A 23,541-nucleotide genomic window follows, 5' to 3' on the forward strand; every position below is an offset into this window, starting at 1 on the left:
AAGAATGATTTAATACAAATTTAAATCACAATACATAAATGAACTCTGAAACTTGAACTATCAATCCTATCGCTCTGTATCAAATAAAAATTTTCTCATATACCACGAGAAAACCAAGTATGAATTCTATGAATTAAATACGAATCGAAGTAGTGTAGTAGTGTTGATTGTTGTTCAGCTTCTTCTGCGGCAGGAGGTATCGGTCTGATAATTTACAATGCAGGTGACAAAAGCAAGCACCATTGTGCATGTCAACCAGAGAAATCATGGTTGTCAAATAAGGCCTGGTCATAAAGCTCTCCTTTAACCAGTCGACCGCCAAAATACCGACCATTCAGTGAATCACGGGCTCTTTCAGCTTCTGAAATAAAAATACAAAACGTTCAGTTCAGTTTCGTATTTGCCACACATTGGTATGTCTACTATTTACCGCACGGATTATCTGCAGATAAGATACTGATTATTTTGATGTGTTCTTTGTCAGCTTTACACCGGCCACAACTAATTGCAAGCGACAATGACTTGCATGCATATGAACAATATTACGTACAACATGACGATTAACTATGAAATAAATACCTACCACTCATTTGTGAAAATTCGACAAATATTTTGACAATAATCTCGACATCTTCCTCGTCTTCTGATTGTCTTTCGTTATATATGATTACTCTTTCAACAACGCCAAATTTCGAGCATTCATCTTGGATCTCTTCCTGCAAACTCTCATCTACATCCTCAGGTGCGACCATATTTCTTAAAATAACAACTCTTGATTCCACTTTACGCATAAGCTTTTGCATTACAAGATGCCTAGCACTCTGCCCCTTGATCGACATGTTCTCCTGCTGTTGAAGTGTTTGCGGCTCAGTTTCTTCCAAGAGTTTCTTCTGCAATTCTTCTTGCTGTTTCTGGTGTGCTGCCTGTTCTTGAGCCCTCCTGACGACATCCACGCTGGCAGCAGTTGTCACTGGAACCTATTAAGTACATAACAGTTAATCAATGATTTATCTTTATGTCTTCAAAGTATCGACTCAATTTAACAGCCAAAGAAACCAACCTGCATAATATGAATTTAAGCTGAATTTAAGCTGAATTCTAAGATCGATGCTAATGACCATATATTATTACTATTATCATGTATTTCTACTTACAAGTGGAGCCCCCACAGAAGTTGGCGCGATAACTGCTGGTGGTGGGATGACAACGGTAGGTTGACCAGGAATAGGTTGAATTATGGCTGGTGGACGTGTTAGTGTTTGTGGAATAGCAATTCCGGGTGGTGGAATGACAGCCGGAACCACGGCACTGGCAATGGTAGGAGGTGCCATGATAGTTGTGGTCGCTATTGCAGGTCTTACTATTCCAGGTAGGGCTGAAAACGATATGGTACACTTAGACTCATTCGTATCAACAGTATGCAATATCTTCGAACTATATTAGCCTTGATTTTTCCAGTCCATCTATTGATACATTGTTTTAAATAGTAAATACCTTGGTTTATTATGGGTGGGGTGTTTGTGCCCAATTTCGTAAGACCCAAAGCAACAGCATTACTCGCTACTGCATCCATGGCTTGTATTTTGGCCGTAGCAGCAGCTGCAGCTACTGCAGCAGCCGTAGGCATCATACTTGTACCGCTCGGAGGTCCCATCAGTGCATTTGGTGGTGTTATGGCTCTGCCAACCCTCAAGTACTGACCACCAAGATCAAAAAGGTTCATAGACGCTATCGCTTCCAAGGCTGACTGCATCGTCTCATACTCAATGAAGCCGTATCCTTTGTGTCTGTGGGGTGAACTACCTTGCGCAAGTTTGCAGTAAGTGATCGGCCCGAAAGCTTCAAACACTGATTTTATGTCATCTTCGGTCAAATCTTGATGAATTGACGCTATGTAGATTCTGTTGTAGTGTTTACTTTCCTCAGTTATCTCATCTATGACGGACTGAGCCTGCGGCATGTTTGAAGGGCGTCCCACTACCTGTATTCCAAGAGTAAGAATTAATTAAAACTGCATAATGGCCGCAAAAATCTTTATAAGTGGAGTAGGTTAATTGGATTTAGGGTGTATAACTGTACCTTGATATTACGGCCTCCAATCATGACACCGTTCATTTGTTCTAATGCAAGTTGGGCTGCCTCTGGAATCTCGTATTCAACAAACGCAAAGCCTTTGTGCTTCTGCGTTACAGGATCCCATGACATATTTATTGATTTTATGGGGCCAAATGGAAGAAAAGCTTGACGAATGGTGTCCTCCTTCAACTCGAAGCTTATGCTTCCAACGTAGACCCTGTTGTAGCGATAGGTATTGCCAAATTAATTATTGGGATGGTATGGGACAATGATGTAAATTTTTGTTCTTGGATATGTGTTGGCCAAATATATACTAACAGGCCAGAGGCATGGCATTCATTTGTATTACTTTGATTACAACGTATCAAGAGTGATTAACCATAATTTTACTCTTGTTCTTGAACTTGGTGTTATGACATATCAAACAGTTAAGATTTGACGGAGTTTCTACTGAATTTAATTTAATTTGTCAGATGTTATCTTGTATTGTAATTTCTATATTAATAAGTAAAACTAGAAAGTAAAGATAATTTGTCTTTTTTTAACGCGACTATGCAAACGGTTTGCCTCTGGTGTTAAATTAGAAACATAATTTTGACAAGACTAAAGTTAGAACGTATGAGATGTTATTGTAATTGCAGGAAAGAGGTGATTTATAGTTAATTATGATTGGGAGCAAAGGCGAAGCAAATAAGTGTTGGGCATTGTTATATAAGGGAAAAGGATGGTTTTAAACCAGTTGATGATAATAGGAAGGCAGAAGGAAGCGAGTGAGGAAGGGCAGAGGAATCTAAGGCAAAGAACAAACAAACCTGCACATGAGGGCGAGAGCCTGCTGTCTCTGCACCTGATTCCGCTGACTAGCCATTTGCTGCAACACAAAGGACCACAGGCCTTCTATTGGTATCCCTCCCCCTTACTTGCACCACCGTTTGTTCACATTTCATAAATCCCCCGATCTCATTGTCATTCCCACCTCTTTCCTTGACTATTCTTCTCCTTTCTTTACTTTACCATATCTAAGTGTTGCCTAGTATCAACATTGAAAGAACAACCAGGCAATATGCGCATTGTTGTCAAATTGTATACAACAGAAATAGGAAACATAAGGAATTTGACCATGATCAAATAGGGATAAGAAAAATGAAAAAAGAAGTACTTTTTTCCCCATATAATACAAGTATTAACTTTTAATCATCATCCATAATACTTTTTCCAGCTATATACAATGCTTTAGATTGTTCTAGCAGAAGAAGTGGAACAGAAATTAACTCTATTACACCATCTGAGAGATGTAATTTTTTCGTTTCCGTAGGTATCAATACAGATAAGAAAAGTTAGATTCTTTGCTGCATATAGAGAATAAGAGTCAAATAGTCAAGGATAGAATGGTGTAAGATGATACTTTCTCGAATCGCTCATAGCCCATGCAAAACTAATCCTCTCTGCGTTGGTATGGCTCTGCTCTGCTCTGCTTTGCTCCCGCCGACTGGTATTAAAAACTCTAATTTCGTATACAGTTGCGATTTAGGGAAATGTTGAAAGGGAAAGATTGATTGTAAGGCAGTATTGAGTTTGTCCTTGATTTAGTTGACACTAACCTGCACATTAGCAATAATACTTGCTGCCGCAGGACCAACTTATTCTTCTGCGGGGGAGAAAAAATCAACTGATCAGACTTAAAGTTATATTCAAAAAACCATTCGTTGTTTAATTTAATTTTTATACGTACTGGGATCTGGGTGCTGAATCCACAAATTTAATAGAGGTGTTAATACACGTCAGACGGATTGGTGATAGGATTTACATACCAAGAGAGTATCAGCCTTTGGTCACTCGAAAAGAGAATCTAAAAATCTTTTTCTCACATTGCAAGCAGCAGAATGTTTAAGAAACTGTTTTAGCAATTTCCGAAAACCCAAGTATTTTCTAAATTTGTGCAAACAGCCGAAATTCAAAAAATTACTAGCTGATTTTCATTTTACACTCGAAATAATACCTGTAACGCAGTGATGATATTGTGAGAAATGAGCGTGACGCAAAATTATGATTAATTCTTGTAAAAATGAGGTACAGAAAAACAAAACAGCCCTGATGACAGAAAAACTCATTTCTGATACCCCTTTGTCATTCAAGTATTTGGATGGCTTAGAAGTATAATTTTATTCTGATTCATGTTACCATGCGACCTGCTAATAACTTATCATAATTTTTTATAGACCATACCTATAGCCATTCATTTCCAAATTGTTTTAGCAATAACGAATTGATCGAAACAATGATGCATTCAATTGTAAGAAACTTATTATTATTTTCACATTTGCCTAAAAATTGTCAAGGGGTAAACTTGAATATGATAATTTTATCTCTTTCGAAATGCATGTATATAGGTAGGTTGACGGAGGGAGAAAACATTTAATACCTCTTTAGGTATCGAACCGATTGCCGAGCCATAAACTTTTTGCAGTCTCACCTGTTGCTGGTGAGCTAAAGTCTGCTTCATCAGGACCATCTTGATGCTCTGCTCCATTGCATACTTTTTTGCTCTGTTCACCGCATCTTGCTGTTCTGATGTAATCTTGGGCAAGCCAGCTCCCAAAATACCTGGTAGGCTCAGGTACTTTGCCCCAGGACCTGATCAGAATAATCAATAGTACAAGCAAATTAGGAACAATGTTTTCTCAATGTTTTTACTTTCTAAACAACTAAGAAAAATATCAGATCTTATCAGCACAGCGTCCACGAGGACGGAGTCAACCTTCGGCCAAAAGAAATGACCAAAGGGACTCAACGACTTTATTGTCACAAAATATTGATACATCATACTTTTAGAAATTAGAATAACGAAATTATTTACTAAAAAATGTTAGTTATGCGAAATTGTTTGAGGTAATGTTAGACACATAAATATGGATGGGATTGCTGAAAAACTATGTTTATGCAAAGATAACAGTATTATCTTTAACTTACCGGCAACGACTTGACCGGTCTGATTCAGATCATATATAGGCCCTGGCAAGAAGTCGGATGGATTTCCTATAAAAGAATAACAGATTAGAGAGTGTTTTCAATTAATGCAGGACCACCTTTACTACTTCTACCATCATATAATGTGATTCACTGGTACCATTCGTAATAAAATTGAGCAATGAATAATTATTTTCATGAAGGTAGAAGCATTATCGATAGTCGGCTTTTTCAGAAATATTTGGGAATCATGGAGATATATTGCCAATCCTATCGTTTGGTTGGTATAAGTTCAAGACAAGATGACCGATAAACATCTTGATTTATTATTTTTTGTATTAAACATGGACCAAGAATACGGCACGTTGCTGTTAGATACTTGAATTTAAATTCAGTAAGAAAAAACTACAAAGAAAGAAAACAGATCTTTGTTGAAAATTGTTATTGACCGTAACATTCAACAATTTTGAGTGGCAATGAATACTGATGTGAGCCAGATTTGTATATAAATTGAATGGACGAATCATGTCTGAAAGTACACTGAACAATTTTTGGCTATATTATAGGAGACAGGGTGGTAAAAGGAACGTTGCCGTGCACAGCAGCTCCCCGACCCGGACCTTCCGCCAAACTGTAAGTTTAAAGAAATTAAAACAGTCAAAGTAATCGCGATAGCATTTTTCATGTGATCAAAAATTAGACGTTTGTAGCAGTACAGACATGTATGCACGTAAATATATGTACTAAATATCCAGGTATGTTTCTGCATGTGCATACACATACACATAAATCGTGTCATATTATATTGACAAATTAGGGAACAGAATCCCTAGTCGTTTCGCACGCACCATCCAAAACCAAATTGCAAAAATTCCAGTTGAAATAAATTAAACTGACGGTTAAAACTGCACGCTAACTAATTCAATGGTCTATAATGGACATTTCTTAATATCTTTTAACCGAGTGCTAATATTATTCTCTGGAACTGATTTCATGAATTTGTTTTGTGGATGATCTTCTAACTTTCTTTGCGAATGAGGTATGAAAACTGTAATGATGCCCATGGCGGTGGAATTCTATGAAATTCTTCTACTAGGCTAACAGCTGCGTTGTGTCCCTTATCCCTGCACAATGTCATTCAATTTTCAATGGTACGTGCTTTTTTAACATTTGACTGAACGCGGGGCCAACTTAATATAACCACCCTATCGACAAATGTAATTGTTGGGTTTCATTCGTGACCAAATTGGTAGGGCTAGTCTCTGAAACAGAAATCAGAACACGTGTAACGTATCTTCTAAGATTTCTTTCGTTTACTTTGACATTTTGGCCAACGGTTGCCGCTTGTGTGCTCATTTTCATTCATTTAACAGCTAACAGAGCTCAGGGCTGAACAATGAAGGTTGCGCGCGCAATATATCCGACGGACCGAGGCGAGGCAGTAATCTGTAAGCACAAAGCAAAAGGAGAACTCTCTGAGTGGACTTCCGTCTGTTTTGCTTATTTTTTGCCTTCTGGAACTTATGTCAGCTGACTCACCGAGCCAAGGGCTACAACGTCTAGCCGATTATTCTAGCTAAGAATCCTGTTATGAGAAATTTTATACACGCTTTACCTAAGAATAAAAAATATTATACCCTCCGCTCCTCGCTTCGTAGAATCTTTCTTTACAAAGTCCTTAAAAACTTACCTGCCTCACCTAGGACTCTACATCGACATACTGTTCGAGTTATTGTAAATGGACTTTGTAATCTTCCATTCAGTATTCACAGGTAAAATCACGATAGCATGATTTTGAAAATTGTTTGTTTGCGAGCTACCCTAAAGGTGAGTGCTGACCTAGCTAATATACATTTATATATGCATCGAGTACCGCGTACTCGGCACTAGACGTTGCGTAGGTAGTCGGAGGGAGTTTGAAACTCGGATTCTGTTCAACGAACGAAGGGTACTTTCTTTCTTTCTTTCGTTCAGTCTCAGCTCAGTCTCAGCCCGCAGACTCTGTACTGTGTCTCTCCGCTGTAACATCTCAGAACAGAAGGACAACCATACATTAGTTTTATTTGAGCCCATCGCCCAAATCTGGTTGACATATCGCCATACCATTCTCTTTTCAACAAGTGCATTGTACCACTATGTTACATGTATGTATTATTATAACTGGTGTATTGTATTTTGGCCATAGAGCAATAAACCGGTAAACAGTTGAGCCCATTTCATTCTTATATGCTGTATGTATTTTTATACATTACCTAACAATTTCTGTATTTTAATATACTTCTCTCTAAACATTAGGCTATATTTTTTCCACGATAAGTAATATCTGATTCAAGATGACAGGCTTAGCACATCGTATTACCTTCAGTACGGAGTTTCTTAACTGGTGGCTCAGCGTTGGTTTGCTGTTGAGTGTTGGTAGGTGGTGCCTGGAATTCAAATTAATATTGAAAAACTAATAGGCCCAATTGACAGTGAAAGTTCATGCGATGTTTGGCGAGAATACATCAACGTAGAGTTCACGCCTAGGATCTAAAGAGTGTGGACATTTCTCTGAAAATCATATTGTTCAACAGGCGAAGCTTTATGGTACAATATCGTTGACTAATTAGCGTTAAAGTAGATAACCGCCATAATGCTAAATCCTAACGCGAACGTCCCACCGACAAAACGACCGATGATCTCTGAGTCCCTCACGGTATTCTGTATTCGATGAAACGCCAAAAAAATATTCTTACCATGGCCATTGTTCCGTTCATATCTTAACACAGCACAAGCAGGATGCAGTACGTCGAATCGTGTAAACGAATATCGTCCCACAGTAATGTATAACAGACTTCTCAGAAATTATGGATTCTGGACCACCTCGATACGATCACAATCCACTGCCCAAAGCGTCGTCGCAGATATTCTACTATGGCCGGTTTTCCGCTTCCGACGACTCCTCGAATCTACTCGTTGTCTTGTGTACGTTCTGAAATTAGCTGGCAGAGCCAACAGTTGCCTAGGACAGAGGTAGAGCTAATTACGAACTCGGAAGTGCAAAAGAGATAAAAGATTGTTTATCGCACTGAAAATAGCATTAGTTGGTATGTTGATTTAGTTTGAGCATATGACCAAGCGCAGGAGATTCAAATCTCTGAAATAATTTTACGATCATTTTTACTTTTTCAATAAACGCCTAATTCAATAGTGAAATTATTTTTATAAATTGAAATTAATTCTTACGTAGGCCGCGATATGTCAACTATGATCTGAGATTATTACTCATATCAAAAACTTGTGAAGCTAACCATCTTTAGCAGAATTACCGTTCAATTTATTTCACGATCAACTCTGCTGCATAGGACTTTTACACATAACCTGACAACCAGTTGAAAACGGGTTGAACAAAAAACCGCGAGTTCGACTAATTTTAAGACGATCAAATAAATTAGGCTTGCGATTCGAGAAAGAAAGGCGATTTAACAAACAAACTTTATCTGATCAGTACATCAAATCTTCCGGTATTTCGACTTTGTGACGTTTGGTATTGTTTTTAGAATTCCGTTCACACGTGACAGATTTAAACCCAACAATGGAAGGCGATGGTTTCGAAGTCAGGATAATCGACGAGGAAAAGGTATGGAATCTTTTTTTTAAGATTTATCATTTGCTATGGTTATTCAAGTATGCCTGTTTTTTCCCCAGCACATATGCGTAGCCTTTCGATATGCATAGCTGACCAGTACCGGTTGAAATAATCTGCTCGCAACAGAGGCATTCCCAAAATAGTTTGCCAGATATTGTATGTCACTTTGCAATTATTTGCCATCTTACCAATTTTTTTGTACTTCAAAGGCGCACTTTCATTCTCTAAAACATTATAATTTTTGTTCTATTACTCCCTCGGATATTCCACACATTTGTATATTAAGAGTAGTTTTTTCTATGCTGCAGGGTAAAGGCATCTTTTCTTTGAAATCATTCAAAGAAGGGGAACAAATATTCCAAGAGAAGCCTGTGGTCTGTTGCCAATTCTCATGGAATGCAGAGTATGGATACTCTGCCTGTGACAATTGCATGAGCCCGCTAGAAACAGCGGAAGAAAATGCAAGACGCCTTGCTGGCAAACCAGACTTAGTCCTGCCTTATCCCGAGTGCTGCCAAACTAAGAAGGAATCAATTGTAGCCTGTCCAGACTGCGGAGTGAAATACTGCTCGCCGGAATGTCAGCAGGAGAGCCTTGGCAGGTAGATTGCAGAAATGGCTTTTGGTTTTCAGTCCGACTATTATGGTAAGCAAATGATCTAACGAAGTAAACAATCAACAGGTATCACCAATACTTGTGCCACAAGTCCAGCAATGATCCTGGAAGTGACAGTCATCCTCTGGTGAGACTAAACGAAGCATGGAAGCAGATGCATTATCCGCCGGAAACGGCTACTATAATGTTACTGGCTAGAATGGTTTCAATGGTTCAGCAATGTTCAGATAAGGAAATGATCCTATATACTTTTGGCCAATTTTGTAGACGTGCCGTCAACGAAACGCAAGAAATATCTCACAATCTATTAGGAGAAAAATATGTTGGCCAGATTGATATGTTGAGAGAAATGGCACAATCCGCTCTAAACAACGAGGCTGTAGCACATGTATGTCAAAATTCAGTTAATGTTACGTCCATTGTAGTGGGTGTAAGATGCAACTAATCACTGTCATTTCAGTGGTTCACTCCTGATGGATTTAGGAGTATCTTGGCTCTAATTGGAACCAATGGCCAAGGTATTGGAACAAGTGCCTTTAGCCGATGGGTAAGAAAGGTTTCGGCACTTGAACTGCCTATGAACAAAAGAATGGAAGTTGACAAATTGATTGATAGGATTTACGATGACATGGAAGAAGGTAACGTTCAGACTTTCGAATATTCTGATATTTATTTACAATAATTTGAAATATTATATTAAACGAGGTGTACTTGTGTGATTTTCAACAGTCGTCGGATCATTTTTGAATAACGAAGGCTCAGGTCTCTACAAACTTCAATCAGCTGCCAATCACAGCTGTGCGCCAAACGCGATAGTCGAATTTCCTTACTCTAATAGTACTCTGGTGCTTAAAGCAGTCAGAGACATACGGCCGGAGGAAGAGATTTGTATCAGTTATTTGGATGACTGTGCCTTAGAGCGGAGCAGGTACTCTAGGCAGAAAGCTCTCAGTTCACTCTATCTATTCATATGCAGGTGTGATAAATGTCTGTCTCAAGCTGATGATCCTAATGAAACTTCGGATGACTATGACGATAATGACGACGATGGTGATGATGTAGACATGTAAAAAATTAATGTGTCTGTCCATTAACAGCCTGTGAAATATTCAGGCAGCTTGTCTTCTCTATCCGGCGATACCGTTAAAACGCAGCAATAATATGTCTACATCACTTTTTATACATGCATGTTCACACGTACTTATACAAGTACAATATATGTCTACGCTCACGTTCACTTAGCAGATATTATACGTCAGTAATAAATATCAATACCTACATATATAGTATCTGTATGCATTTTTGCGGTATTAATAGCGTCTTACTAAACATATAATTAATGTGGTATTTTGTACTTTATTACCGCTACACTTCCGAGTGAGACCCTACCACGTAATAAAAACGACCCTCAAAAGTATAAAAATCACAATCCACTTGTCAAATGCTTTTCCATATTCTATCGCTCAAACTTAAGATAATGCGCTGCGCAGCGAGTTGAGAGATAGCAATCCGGTAAGTGGTCGGTAAGTAAAAGCGACACGAACTGATGTTACCATCGCTCACCCACATGTACCCAGATAATACGGAGTCGAATATTATTCTGCCTATGGAATCTCGAACGAGAGTAGACTGAAATTTTCACATAATCCCGTTAGGACGCCGCATACTTTTCAATGATGTAAATTCATTTGGGCCAGATGCGGCAATGTCAATCAAACTCCATCGGATCGACAAAAATAATGTTATCTAAATAGATGCACAATAAACATGCACCTGATTTACTGTTAACAGAGTTAGAAACCTTTTCTTAATGCGAATGATGGGATACATTCGAAGAAGTTAATCAAAGAATAGTAATATACAGTTGTTCCTACATGTACCTTATGTAATTTCTGTACATATGTTTAATACTTAACTCGTGCCGTTAACTGAAGAGACTAATATTTATCTTCAGTCACTGCTCATACCTTTATTCCGAAAGAATATGCCGCTGACACATAAAACGAATTTCTTAACTGACGTTAGATTTCCGTGGTGTTTTGAAAATGCAGTTTATTTGCAGCGGAAAACCCAGACCTTTCTACAAAAAAAAATACTACTTGTATATATTTTTTGGAAATTAGGTAATACTCCATTGTTACTAATGTTTGAGTCCACGCTCTAACACATCCTGATACACCTCAGGTAATCGTTATTACAAAAGTGATTAAAAAAAATTTTAAATGTTCAGGGTTCCTTTTTTCAACTTCTACTCATATTACATGGTTCAATTGTGAATCTGTCCGCCTACCCCCAAACCCAAGATTGTTCAGAAATTTATTATCAAGAGACCCAGATTATAATTACTCATATCTCTCCACTTTATTATACATTTATGGCAGTGCCCGTGTTAATTGTTACGTATTTCGAGTTTGAAAATATGTATAGCGCCAAAGTCGATACTATTTTATCCGGAATTTCAGCACTTTTCCGGTAACCCCTAATAATGACTGCGAAAGGTTAAGCGGGGTGGAAAAACGTGGAAATTGCTAAAGATGTGTGCACCTTGTTGACGTTGACTAAGAAACGGAATTTATCAAAAAGAAAATTTATTTATGTGGAAATCACTCTGACTAAACTAGAGAAATCCGAAGATATTACGATTTCACATGCATTACACATTATGGAAGTATGAGTTTTATTGACAATGAGTTGAATTTACGCAAGAATAAAATTGTCATTTGAAAAACTACAATCTGTTAGTATTTAACGAGTGAAAATAATTTCACTTATGCTCGTTTCCACACCACCGCAAGCGGTAGAGCACCCGGTGCGTTTTTTTTTACGTGGTATCCCCAGTAGGCCTACTCCACGGAGAATAATAGCAAAATCGATCTTACGTTCTTCGACAAATTGTGGATAACCATGTTTCACGTGTTAATTATGGTGAACTGTTTTTCCCAATCAATTTGTTACTTGCGTATATTCGCAGTTTGTTCGAACTTTTTCAGTTAATATGACCCGCTAACTGTTCATTATCGATTAAAGATGACGGTTTTAATTATCAATGGAAGATGGTTGTTTAAATTATGTATGAAGGGTGATTGTTTTTATCTTATAAGCGAACGCTGATTATCTTTAAATGTTCGGGCACGGGTTTTTTTTTCTTACGATGTATGAGATAATCACTAAATAAATAAAACTAAATCAGACCTGAACCAGACCTATGCCTAAAAATGGAAACGTTAATTTTTCAGTAGTATAGTTAATAACACTCATTTACCTGAAACAGATGAAAATATAATTAGTGACACATGTCCATACAGACAAAAATATACTTAGCTTAGATAAGTAAAAAATATGACAAACCAAAAAGAGATAAATTAGTTAGTTTCAACAGACAGAAGATTTGATTAGCTGAAACAGACAAAGAGTTTGATTAGCTGAAACTGACTAAAAGTTTTATTAACTGAAATAGACAGAAAGTTTGATGAGCTGAAACAGACAAAAGGTTTGATTAGCTGAAACAGACAAAAGGTTTGATTAGCTGAAACAGACAAAAGGTTTGATTAGCTGAAACGGACAAAAGGTTTGATTAACTAAAACGGACAAAAAGTTTGATTAGCTGAAACCGACAGAAGGTTTGATTGGCTGAAACAGACAAAAGGTTTGATTGGCTGAAACAGACAAAAGGTTTGATTGGCTGAAACAGAAAAAAGGTTTGATTAGCTGAAATGGTCAAAAATTTTAATTACTCGAAGCAGAAAAAAAAATTTGGTTAGCTGAAACAGACAAAAGATTTGATTAGCTGAAACAGACAAATATTAGATTAGCTGAAACAGGCAAGAGGTTTGATTAGTTCAAACAGACAACAAGTTTTATTAGCTGAAACAGACAAAAGGTTTGATTAGCTGAAATGGTCCAAAATTTTAATTACTCGAAGCAGAAAAAAAATTTGGTTAGCTGAAACAGACAAAAGATTTGATTAGCTGAAACAGAAAAATATTAGATTAGCTGAAACAGGCAAGAGGTTTGATTAGTCGAAACAGACAAAAAGTTTGATTAGCTGAAACAGACAAAAGGTTTGATTAACTGAAACAGACTGAAAGTTGTATTGGCTGAAATAGACAAAAAGTTTGATTAGCTGAAACATACGAAGATGTGGTTAGCGCAATCACACAAGTCCATACACTCACAAAAAATAGGTGGAGTTCAACAAGATATTCGCTTTACTATTCGCTGCTTCGATTATTGATTGTATTGATCAATAAGAAACATTTTCAATTGTTTAAATCGATATCTCTTTCTGTTTTGAGTTATTAAAGTGAATATATTTTTCGACTAAACATTCTACAGTTTTCTGTTCGTTTGTTAAGAAATTGGTTTAGTTGTCCTAAAACAGAAAATAATGCGATCAGTTAAACGTGTATTTCTGTACATTTCAGATATATTTCATAAATACTTACGCCAAGATTCTCCACCATCACTATACACTACCGAGATTTTTGTACCAGCGCGTTGAGCGCCAGGTTTCAAATCCTGCGCTTTCTCTCATAACTGAAAGATATCAAGTCCACGCGCAAAAGGCGCTGTGGGACTTGAAAATGTTATTATTCGTAAAAAAATTGACCGAAGAGTTGGAAGATCAGTACATTTAGAGTACGTAACTCTTTTATATACTGTTTACAAAATCGACGCTTAAAACGACGTGTCCGATTCCCGTTATTAATTTACGCGCAAAAGGCTGCGTCCAATTCTCGTAATTAATCTACGCGCAATAAGGCGCGACAGATTAAACTGTCAAAAAATTTGTATTACCTGGGACTTGTCCCAAAAATTCTGTAGAAACCCAATCCACAACTGTATCTTTTTGAATTAGGTACATTGCTATGCGGATTGTTCTTCTCAGATCATTAATCGAATCGAAATCGGGAGGGAGGTTGGAGGGCATGCATTATTGTGTGGCGTGACGGTCGGCGGTCCTCTTCGACGCGAAGTCTTCGAGCTCAGCATTTCTCTCCATCTAGCGTACCACGGAACGCGATAGATGGTCCAGAGATGCGTTTTGCTCATTCAGACGATCACAGAGATCAACCTCATGCAATAATGGTCGCTAATGACTAAATAATTTAATTGAATTGAATTGAGTGACGATTGAAAAATGGTTGCAAAGCGACAAGAAATAGAAAATTCAATCTCTTTAATATTCAAATGCTCACAAATGATCGAGAGACTCGAATACGGAGTCATTTAGGTAAACAATTTCTGTGATCATTTGACGCTGTGGATTATAAAAGTTAGTAACATCACGGTACATCGCGACCTTCCTACCCTTGCCTGTTTCCCAACGCAACCATTCAACGGAAAAGAGACTCACACACGCATGCATAAGCCCCGCGACGTATCCCAAAACGTCCACCTACCTACCCGGTTACCTATATTCGATCTAAACGATTCTCCATTTTTTCCAACACACGTCATTCTTCATCATTTGCGCCGTGGTCACCGACTTACATTTTCGTTGGTTACCTGTTGGGAGCAAAATGTTTTTGTATCATAGTCTGCCTACTCAGAATATAGTATCGCAGTTGCATTCCGCCAACCCTAATATTGTAGTAAATCTTGGCAGACTATCGGTACATTAACCTTTTGTAAAATTGATTAAAAACGTCCTATATGCCAATTATCATTTTTCTAAGCGAGCTAAGCCTGCAGTTGATCAATACTTGTTGGCTGTTTAAAGATTGAAAATGATACATAATATAAGATGCAATTTCATTACGTTACGTTATGCCAGCCTTTGGAATTTTATCGATTTAACAATGATGTGAATAATTGACTACGTTCAAACCTCAGGTGAACCCACCACTTAAACGACATCATCGGTAAAGTCAAACGTAGATTACTACAGCAGTGTGAAACGCAATCCGATCTCGCGAGTGCCGAGTAAGTGATGGTTGCCTGTCGCGATACTCATTCCACTTTTAGCAACGTGCAAAATGTATAACTTTAAGTAAGCTACGATAAATTGAATTGTGAAAAAAAAAATTATTCGACTGAAGGTCAAGCAAGTTGTGATCGTGAATGAGCCTATCCATGCAGCTAAGAAATCGATGATTTGTGCAACAATTGTTACCGCCACGCCACGTGACAGAGGAATCCCAGGGAAATACCCATAACCTAACACGTGCAAACTCACCAACGTTGCGGAGAAATTGTTAAATTACTCGGAAGTCTCTGCTTAGATCTGTAAAAAACGAAACAGAACATTTCGATTAATTTAATAAAATGGCTTTTCAGTCTGCAAATTAATTATTACTGTTGTCCAGTTTCGTATTCATTGCGTGTTATGCAAGAACCAAAGCTTGGCTTTGTATGTACCACCTTAAATTATCAAACAATAATTGAAATAAGTATTGTTACCTCGACTCTGGGTTGCTCCACACTTTTATATGTAGCAGTTCTTGCAACATCTGAGGTTTATTGGAGAAGCGAAGTACGTTTCACGTAATTTAGATCGTCACTCTTATATAGTCCAAAAATCTGCACCACAATAACACTCGATCCTCCAGTCAGTTTTTGTGCTGTAACTGCCTGTCTGAACCGACTGAATAAACTTTCTAACTATACAACTGCGCATTTACCGAAAATCAGCCAAAAAAATAGTAAAATTAATACACGACGCACAGAAACAAAAATAGACATCACTGAAATCTGAAGTTACACACAACAATGGAAACTCGAGGCACGAAATTCACTTTCACGTTCGTAGGATGTTTTCATTTGGATAACTCGGGTTTTCTTCAGTCTAGACGCTATTCTTCGTATATTATTCACAATTGAGTATGGTGCAAGTACACCGATCGGACAACGCGTTCTGAATGTTGAACTAATGCCGAGAACACGTCATTTCACTCTGATCGCTCGGAAACGACTGATTCCGCACGGCGTCCAGAAGAGAATCAAATGAGTTCTGGGAAGGACGGAAGATAATAATTCTCCCGCCCTCTTTGTTGCTCTTCCCATGGAGTGGGGGTAGCTCCACACGCCCGCCTATCTGTTTCTCCCCTCTCGTGGCCCCCCACTCCATGAGCAGACCGACAGAGAGGGCGGAAGAATTATTATCTTCTATCCTTTAGAGAACCGATTCGAATCCGTTCACGGGACGCTCAGGCCGTTGCTTGCGCTTTATGTATCCCTATGATCTCAACGGCCGGGTGAAAACACCACGTAAGCTACGCGATCAAATGTTTAGAGCTTTGCCGTAATATGCGACGTCAGAAGAAGTATGAATTCTCCGACCACTACGAATATTTCTTGAACGGGATTTTGTCAAATTTTCAATTTCACTATGACGACGGTATGTTACTAACATTTTGCACGCGATGGTGTTAGCACTTCTTTCACCGGCGTGGTCAGTTGCTAATTGGTTGATACGTGAAGCTACTAATACTCCCAAACCCGGCCAGACGCGGCAAACTGTTACGCAAATAACCCAGGGTTATCAGTATTTATGTGCAGCGAATTTCCGTTTACTCGATCTAGCTTTTTGGAATGGACCGTACGAAAAGAGACACAACTACAAGATGACGCTATCTCTCGGCTTGCGTTTAAGGCAGCAGGATCTTACTAGACAGGTTTCTCTCTCACTAGACCATGTTCCAGTTATATCAAGGATCAGTGATCACGGCTGTTGTGTAAATGATAGTTCATGCCTCCATGGTTCATACCGCTAGTAGAAGATGGCAACACCATAGAAAATATTTCACCAATGGCGAGTTGGTACGGATGCTAGGAGGTGACACCACGCAAGAAAACATTTCACAAATAGTCTCTGTTAAGTGGGTTAAGTGCCATGTTAGTTGTCAGTATTGAAATATCGTCGAGTTTCAGAGTCTGGTGAGCAATATATTTATCGCAGCCATTAACTATAATATGATAGTAGGGAAATCAAGAAGGCCGTGCAGATTACAGAGGATTTTTCAAATTTCTCGAAGGTAATGAAATCATTTCGAGAATTATTCTGATGTGTACCCTCGTTGGCTGAAGATTCTTTAGTCAACGGTACGTTTAACAATTAATCTAAATCGAAGAACGTCAATCACATTCTCTATAATAAATAGCGCAAGAAAAAAATACGGAATTTGAGAGATGCGATGAACGCTCGAAATTAACTATGGATGTTGTAAATCCTACGCCGCAGGATCTTCAGAGAAAGCTCTACTTTCTCGTTGAGCAATTACAACACATGGCCAGCGAATTGCCTCCCAAATACCAAATGCGTCTACCGTATGAACTTCTGTCTGGACTGGCAAATTCTTTGTTAAACGATACTATATTCGAAATAGTCAAAGGGCTGATGGAAATTCAACACGTTACAGAAAAACACTTGTTTCAGCAGCGACTCCAGCTGTTAAATCAACAAAAAATTGAAGTTCAAGAGGCTTTATCTAATTTACATGACGAAGAAAAATGCGTCACAGCAAAAATGATTTTACAAAAGAAACACAAAGAGGAATTGCGGCAAACTGATATGAAACTGGTTTTGCAATTAGATCAAAAAGTATCTGACCAACAAGGCATATTAGAAAAAGCTGGCGTTCCTGGATTCTACGTCACCAATAACCCCACAGAAATTCAAGTACAGATGAGACTTTGCGACTTCATAATACGGCTCAGTAAAATGGAAATTCCATGTTGATCATGCACATACAAATCTTATCCTATGTGTGGTGAACTAGCTTATACTGCAAATCACAAATGACAATTATACAGTACATCAAAGTGATCAGTGACAATTTTAAGAAAAAATGCAATCAGACTTGTTTCGAATGTCAAGCTTGTATTTCACATACAGATGCGATGAAAATAAAGTTGAATAGATTTCTTTCCCTATAGAATCAGTCTGTTTTTCATTTACAATATTTTAAGGTTACCAGATACCACCTTTACTTTTAGGTTTGGTCGATTGGTATATCATTGTAATTTTAACTCTGTTTGGTTTGATTTAAACATTTTCAATTCTTGCAAAATTTGTTGCGACGACCTTTTTATAATATCAGGCCTATAATACACCCAATAACAGTACAATGGGCAGGTACAACATTATAAATGCATTTGTTTTTGTACACTATCAAATATTTAAAGTAGCTAGTGACTTTTACAAAACAGTTGTATGTAAACAAATTTTACACTTCAATTTGTCAACTAGAATATATAATTGGGTTACAATCCACAATAGTAGTAGATTTTATTTTCAAGTATTCATTCTTTGTGATTCACTGCAACTGAATGGCTTATATGCCACTCAATATCTAAACAAAAAGATGCGATGAAATTACAGCCATGAATGCAAGTAATAAATCTTATTACTAACAGATATCTATGCGCCTTAGATTTCTTTACATATTTACAGTCTTTTCCGAATCTCTGTTCTACTTCCGGATTGGTTACTGAGCTAATAAACTGCGATTTGATTTCTCATCAACATACCATCCACTAAAACAAATTTAGTCCTAGGGAATTCGAGAAATTTTCACGTAATTTGCACAGCAAAGTTGGTAATCCATTGAACCATTTGTACGTATAGCATCGTCACATTTTCCAAACAATTTCAAACTTGCAAAGCCAATCACTCAAGAAGCAGCTTGTGCAGTTGATGGGGATTGAGATTGTGATGGAATATCGGCGTTAAGTTCAGTACTAGCACCAATCGGATCACTGGATCCTTCGAGGAAGCAGATTCTGTAAACGTCATCAAAATTTGATATGAAATGTACTTCTAAACCATCTGTAATGTATTTAGGAAGATCATCATAGTCCTTTCTGTTCTCTTCCGGTAATAATACACAATTCACGCCAACTCGTTTAGCCTGAAAATGAAAATTTGGTTGAGTTACGTGTGATTCAATGTCTGGATCAAATCAATATTTCACATAGATACAACTACTTACTGCAATTGTTTTCTCCTTGATGCCACCGACAGGAAGCACCTTTCCCATAAGACTAAGCTCCCCAGTCATAGCAACATTTTGCCTAATTGGTTTATTCTTTGCAAGCGAAATTAGGGCTGTTGCGATGGTAGCTCCAGCGCTTGGTCCATCCTTTGGTGTTGCACCTTCAGGGACATGCAGATGAAGATGAGCATCGTAAAGGAATGTGTTGTTGGGATCTTCTTTTTGTAGAAAATTTCTAGCCACAGTCATTGCAATACGTGTCGACTCTTTCATCACGTCACCCAGATGACCAGTTATTTCAAATGTGCCTTCTAATTTTTTAATGCCAATGGGCTTTCTCATCGTTATCTCTATGAATAGAGTAGATCCGCCCATGGCTGTCCATGCCAATCCCATAACAACACCCGGTGGTGTGATTGTGTACATTCTATCATGAGCAAAGACAGGTTTTCCAACGAAGTCTTGTAAATTATTGCTGGTTAGATCGATCTTGTCTGTTTCATTTTTAACAACCTTATACGCAACTTTGCGCGAAACTTTCTCAATGTGTTTCTGCAAATTTCTCACTCCTGATTCTCGACAATAGGATTTTATCAATAGACTTAATGCATCGTCATGGATTTTCAAGTGATTTTCGGACAGTCCTGAGTCCTGCATGGCCTGTGGTATCAAATATTGTTTGGCAATAGCTACCTTCTCTTCAGCTACATATCCTGACATCTCAATCATCTCCATTCGGTCTCTCAAAGGCTCTGGGATAGTATCAACAATGTTTGCCGTGCAAATAAATAAGACTCTTGATAGATCTACTGGTACGTCGAGATAATGATCTAAGAAATTTGCGTTCTGCTCAGGATCCAACATCTCTAACAGAGCTGAAGCTGGATCGCCTTGATGTCCCCTGTAAAAAATTAATTGGTTGATAATTAACGCATCACCCATAGTCAAACCATTATTGTTAGCGATGGAAAAAATACCCACTTTCCGATTTTATCAACCTCGTCTATCAGAACCAATGGATTTTCAGTTTTTGTTTTTTTCAAACACTGAATTATCTTTCCAGGCATTGCACCTACATAAGTTCGCCGGTGACCCTTGATTTCGGCAACATCAGTCATGCCACCGACACTAAATCTGAAATACTCTCTGTTGAGAGCACGGGCAATAGATCTTGCTATCGACGTCTTACCAACACCTGGCGGACCGTGAAAGCATAATATTTTTCCTTGGGTCGAACCTTTCAGCTGACTAACAGCAATAAATTCTGCAAATCAATATTAGAAAAATTGAAGAGAACAAAACGATTTTTCAACTAGCATTACATTCATTTATTATGACAGTCTTACCAAGAATTCTCTTTTTTATATCCTCCATGCCATAGTGATCTTTTTCTAAAACTTCACTAGCTTGGTTAAGATTCAGATTCTCTGGACTTGTCATTCCCCAAGGCATAGATGTGAGCCAATCCAAGTAATTTCTCGTCACACTAAAAAGTCGTTTTCGTTAATTACGTGTTATGCAAATACCTACAAATTTTATTCATGTATTCAATTATGAACCTCAACGTACTTGAATTCGCTGCTGTGACTCTCGAGAAAACTTAATTTGTTCAATTCCTCATCCAAGACATCCATGACTGGCTTGGGTACAACTTTTTGCCTAATACGTTCTCTGTATTTCTCTTCAATTGCATCCTTGTCATCCTTTTCCAATCCCAGTTCTTTTTTTATAACTTTCAACTGTTCGTGAAGTATATACTTTCTATGCTGCTGTTTTACTTTTTCTTCTACTTCTCTTCCAATTTTTTGCTGCAGTTTACTAAGCTCACATTCTTTCTTAAGGAGCGCTAATGATAACATTAACCTTTTTGGAATCTACAGGTATAAAAAAATGTCATGGTCGATAAATTTATATAAAAATTTTACCTATTCCGAAACCCGTAATTTTACCTGAGGTTATAGCAACTCCAGTATGAATAATAATGATAAAAGTAATTAAAATTTTTAATCCAAAATAAATATTCTTCCACCTACATCCATTTCTTCCAGTACTTGTTGCAACTCGTGAGCATCAGCTCCTGTAAGTGCAGCACCCAAGTCACTAAGATAGACAGGATTGTCAACGACTCTTTGACCTTGATGCAGCATTTGTTGAAGTGATTCTCTGTACAGTGGATTCATACTAATTATGTCTCGAATCGTTTTGATCACCTCCTGGGTTAGTGCCTGCATATTACAAGTATAAAATTATTTCATGTTTTATTCAGACAATAGAAAGACAGAAAAAGTACTGACAGGTTAGCTACCTTTATTTCTTCTGTTTGTCTAAATTTCTCATGTGAAATATTGACGACTTCGACCATGAGCAATGGTTGAGTTTCCGAAGTGGCCTCACTTGTTTCCACTTTTCTTTCTGTAGAATCTTCTTTCTTCTCATGTTCTGGTGGTACGAGCTCGGTAGCTTCTTCAACTTTATCAACTGATTCAGCAGCCTTAGGTTCAGCTCTTTTCCTCAGCATAGCCCTACGATGCTTTTTACCACCACCAGCCACCGTGTCTTCTATAGGGACGTTAATTGTGGTATTTAGTAGTGGAAACGTCAGTTTCATCTCTGTGTAAAGCAGGTAGCGCAATTGTTAAAATATACAATATAGTTGCAATAAACTTATTAGTAACAAGCTCAGCAGATAGGCAGATAGGCTCCATACCCATACCAGTTATTCTAAAACTAACAGCGCATAATCCAGGTGTCTAAATTCGCTGTTAATTCTTTTACAGACACTGTACCTTGAGGTGATTTTGCAGAAAAGTCTTCTAGTATTTGACCAGTAATTTTCACTCTTCTATGGGCCATTACAACAAGTCTCAACCGATCACCCAAGTCCTGTACTTCGTGTATCTGAGCAAAAGTTCCAATAGAATACACTTGATCCAAATTTTGCACAACTTCAGCATCATTCCTATGATATAAATGATGATATTAAAATGTTCGTGTGCTGGACAGTGTCTAACGCTCTCAGAAGAACGGATAAAAAGGAAGGACTACTCACTCTTCGCTCTTCTTCAAAAATATTCCAACATACGGCTGGTTCAGTTTAACTTTACGACGTATAACATCTATCAAAATTGGATTACTCAGTTCGATAAGTTTGATAAACCGAGGAAATACTGGATTCCTGTTTATAGCTATAACCGGTAGATGCGGCCAGACTTCAGGAACAACCACAGTTGCAGGCAGAGCAGCAGCATAATCGTCAGGGAGTTCAGGCTCGCTTCCACTGAGAATATGAAACAATAGCAATGGACAGCAATAAGTGCTTGTGAATCAACAAGTCGATGATGCAACATTTGAAATAATGGAGTCGAGGGTAATGTTACGATAACATTAATTGTAACGATTAAGGAATAAGAAAACCAGAGCTTACTTGGAAGGTGGATCTTTGTCCCCGGACTTCTTAGACGAGAACCCCCGAATGGCAATAAAGGCGGTGGTTTGCCTGTGCCCTCGTGAGCCCTTTTCCCACGCCTTGATAGGGCCAATCGTTTCTCCAGTGAGAATTTTTCTTCCCCATTGCCGCGTAGCTGTACCGGCAAATTTCCCCGAACAATTCGCCGAGCTTTGGACGTTAGAAAAGGTTCGATTCCATGTAACTCGGTACCGATATACTGGTAATAATTTAAGTCGTAGCCCCGTTACGCATATTCGCATTTTGATCGACTACTGTTACGATTATGTACTCTCCGGTGTGTTGTCCAAAGTGTCTGGGTCTCTGTGTATCTCCTTCCTAATCCCTGAATGCTAGAAGCGCGGACCGAACTATCGAGAAATTACGAGGTTATGTATCAAATCTTGACCATGTTCTGTGCTGTGAATTGTGCTGAAAGTAGTAGCAGCGGTGATTAGCTGAGGGAAAGTGCTCAGCCAATCACGGCGCAAAGCGAGAGAGACAGCTGTTATCGCAAATGTGGATCGAGAACCCGCGCTCTTGACTAGATTCAAACGATTTTACTCTGTGTATTCGAACTTGACGACGCGACACAGATAAGTGTAAAACGTCGATCTCAATACAGAAACTTATCCCTATTCGATATAATCCAACGCACGTCGACATCCAGTTATTTATCTTTAATTAGAGCCAACTGACGAAGCTCCATTAATTTTCTGTGTCGATATGAGTGGAATTAAAGAAAATAGTCTAGAACCCAATTTTGCGTCACCAGTTGTTTTCGGCAGCGCCCGTCGCTTGCCAACTGGGAATAATAATAGCAACGGGAACAAAGGCGTTATTTCATTAAGGGATCTGTCTATGCCAGAGATATG

At 38.2% G+C, this 23,541-nt stretch overlaps 4 protein-coding genes across 17 annotated transcripts; 2 read left to right on the top strand and 2 right to left on the bottom strand.

The window, feature by feature from the left end:
- Window positions 1-170: 170 nt before the first annotated feature.
- LOC124183810 (poly(U)-binding-splicing factor half pint) lies at window positions 171-7,963 on the bottom strand. Of its 11 annotated transcripts, none has more exons than XM_046572850.1 (12): window positions 7,779-7,963; window positions 7,403-7,469; window positions 6,924-7,062; window positions 6,361-6,489; window positions 5,047-5,112; window positions 4,499-4,710; window positions 2,889-2,947; window positions 2,080-2,293; window positions 1,495-1,981; window positions 1,155-1,375; window positions 584-977; window positions 171-361 (listed from the first exon to the last, which is right to left on the bottom strand). In XM_046572850.1, the coding sequence occupies exons 4-12, from the start codon at window positions 6,407-6,409 to the stop codon at window positions 252-254; spliced, it is 1,812 nt and encodes a 603-aa protein (XP_046428806.1). In that variant the 5' UTR covers window positions 6,410-6,489; window positions 6,924-7,062; window positions 7,403-7,469; window positions 7,779-7,963; the 3' UTR covers window positions 171-251. The 11 variants fall into 11 exon arrangements, with proteins under 11 accessions (XP_046428806.1, XP_046428805.1, XP_046428804.1 ...); XM_046572849.1 differs by having other exon boundaries at window positions 6,917-7,062; XM_046572848.1 differs by lacking the exon at window positions 6,924-7,062.
- An 18-nt stretch (window positions 7,964-7,981) lies between these two features.
- LOC124183818 (histone-lysine N-trimethyltransferase SMYD5) lies at window positions 7,982-10,715 on the top strand. Of its 2 annotated transcripts, XM_046572866.1 has the most exons (6): window positions 7,982-8,129; window positions 8,583-8,662; window positions 8,980-9,272; window positions 9,353-9,674; window positions 9,747-9,924; window positions 10,016-10,715. In XM_046572866.1, exons 2-6 carry the CDS (start codon window positions 8,618-8,620, stop codon window positions 10,354-10,356), a joined length of 1,179 nt encoding a protein of 392 aa, XP_046428822.1. In that variant the 5' UTR covers window positions 7,982-8,129; window positions 8,583-8,617; the 3' UTR covers window positions 10,357-10,715. The 2 variants fall into 2 exon arrangements, with proteins under 2 accessions (XP_046428822.1, XP_046428821.1); XM_046572865.1 differs by lacking the exon at window positions 7,982-8,129 and having other exon boundaries at window positions 8,218-8,662.
- A 6,124-nt stretch (window positions 10,716-16,839) lies between these two features.
- LOC124183777 (gonadal protein gdl) lies at window positions 16,840-18,165 on the top strand. 2 transcript variants are annotated; one of them, XM_046572743.1, is made up of 2 exons: window positions 16,840-17,329; window positions 17,389-18,165. In XM_046572743.1, the coding sequence occupies exon 2, from the start codon at window positions 17,442-17,444 to the stop codon at window positions 17,964-17,966; it is 525 nt and encodes a 174-aa protein (XP_046428699.1). In that variant the 5' UTR covers window positions 16,840-17,329; window positions 17,389-17,441; the 3' UTR covers window positions 17,967-18,165. The 2 variants fall into 2 exon arrangements, with proteins under 2 accessions (XP_046428699.1, XP_046428698.1); XM_046572742.1 differs by having other exon boundaries at window positions 16,841-17,262.
- On the bottom strand, window positions 18,092-22,990 carry LOC124183771 (lon protease homolog, mitochondrial). 2 transcript variants are annotated; one of them, XM_046572732.1, is made up of 10 exons: window positions 22,646-22,990; window positions 22,271-22,498; window positions 22,008-22,180; window positions 21,527-21,780; window positions 21,255-21,446; window positions 20,791-21,095; window positions 20,568-20,707; window positions 20,203-20,485; window positions 19,219-20,122; window positions 18,092-19,137 (listed from the first exon to the last, which is right to left on the bottom strand). In XM_046572732.1, the coding sequence occupies exons 1-10, from the start codon at window positions 22,927-22,929 to the stop codon at window positions 18,901-18,903; spliced, it is 3,000 nt and encodes a 999-aa protein (XP_046428688.1). In that variant the 5' UTR covers window positions 22,930-22,990; the 3' UTR covers window positions 18,092-18,900. The 2 variants fall into 2 exon arrangements, with proteins under 2 accessions (XP_046428688.1, XP_046428687.1); XM_046572731.1 differs by having other exon boundaries at window positions 21,527-21,831.
- Window positions 22,991-23,541: the final 551 nt, after the last annotated feature.

Source organism: Neodiprion fabricii, chromosome 5, assembly GCF_021155785.1.
Source record: "Neodiprion fabricii isolate iyNeoFabr1 chromosome 5, iyNeoFabr1.1, whole genome shotgun sequence".
NCBI lineage: Eukaryota > Metazoa > Arthropoda > Insecta > Hymenoptera > Diprionidae > Neodiprion > Neodiprion fabricii.

Excerpts from the sequence above, each read along its gene's own strand:
- LOC124183810 (XM_046572845.1), bottom strand. The coding sequence starts at position 7,799 with ATGAACGGAACAATGGCCATG. Across the intron at positions 7,470-7,778 it reads TGAACGGAACAATGGCCATG|GCACCACCTACCAACACTCA; the intron begins GTAAGAATATTT and ends TTTGAATTCCAG. Across the intron at positions 4,711-5,046 it reads GACCGGTCAAGTCGTTGCCG|GTCCTGGGGCAAAGTACCTG; the intron begins GTAAGTTAAAGA and ends TATTCTGATCAG.
- LOC124183818 (XM_046572866.1), top strand. The coding sequence starts at position 8,618 with ATGGAAGGCGATGGTTTCGAAGTCAGGATAATCGACGAGGAAAAG. Across the intron at positions 8,663-8,979 it reads GGATAATCGACGAGGAAAAG|GGTAAAGGCATCTTTTCTTT; the intron begins GTATGGAATCTT and ends TCTATGCTGCAG. Across the intron at positions 9,925-10,015 it reads TTACGATGACATGGAAGAAG|TCGTCGGATCATTTTTGAAT; the intron begins GTAACGTTCAGA and ends GATTTTCAACAG.
- LOC124183777 (XM_046572743.1), top strand. The coding sequence starts at position 17,442 with ATGGATGTTGTAAATCCTACGCCGCAGGATCTTCAGAGAAAGCTCTAC.
- LOC124183771 (XM_046572731.1), bottom strand. The coding sequence starts at position 22,929 with ATGCGAATATGCGTAACGGGGCTACGACTTAAATTATTACCAGTATAT. Across the intron at positions 22,181-22,270 it reads TTTTTGAAGAAGAGCGAAGA|GAATGATGCTGAAGTTGTGC; the intron begins GTGAGTAGTCCT and ends TTTATATCATAG. Across the intron at positions 21,447-21,526 it reads GACAAACAGAAGAAATAAAG|GCACTAACCCAGGAGGTGAT; the intron begins GTAGCTAACCTG and ends TGTAATATGCAG.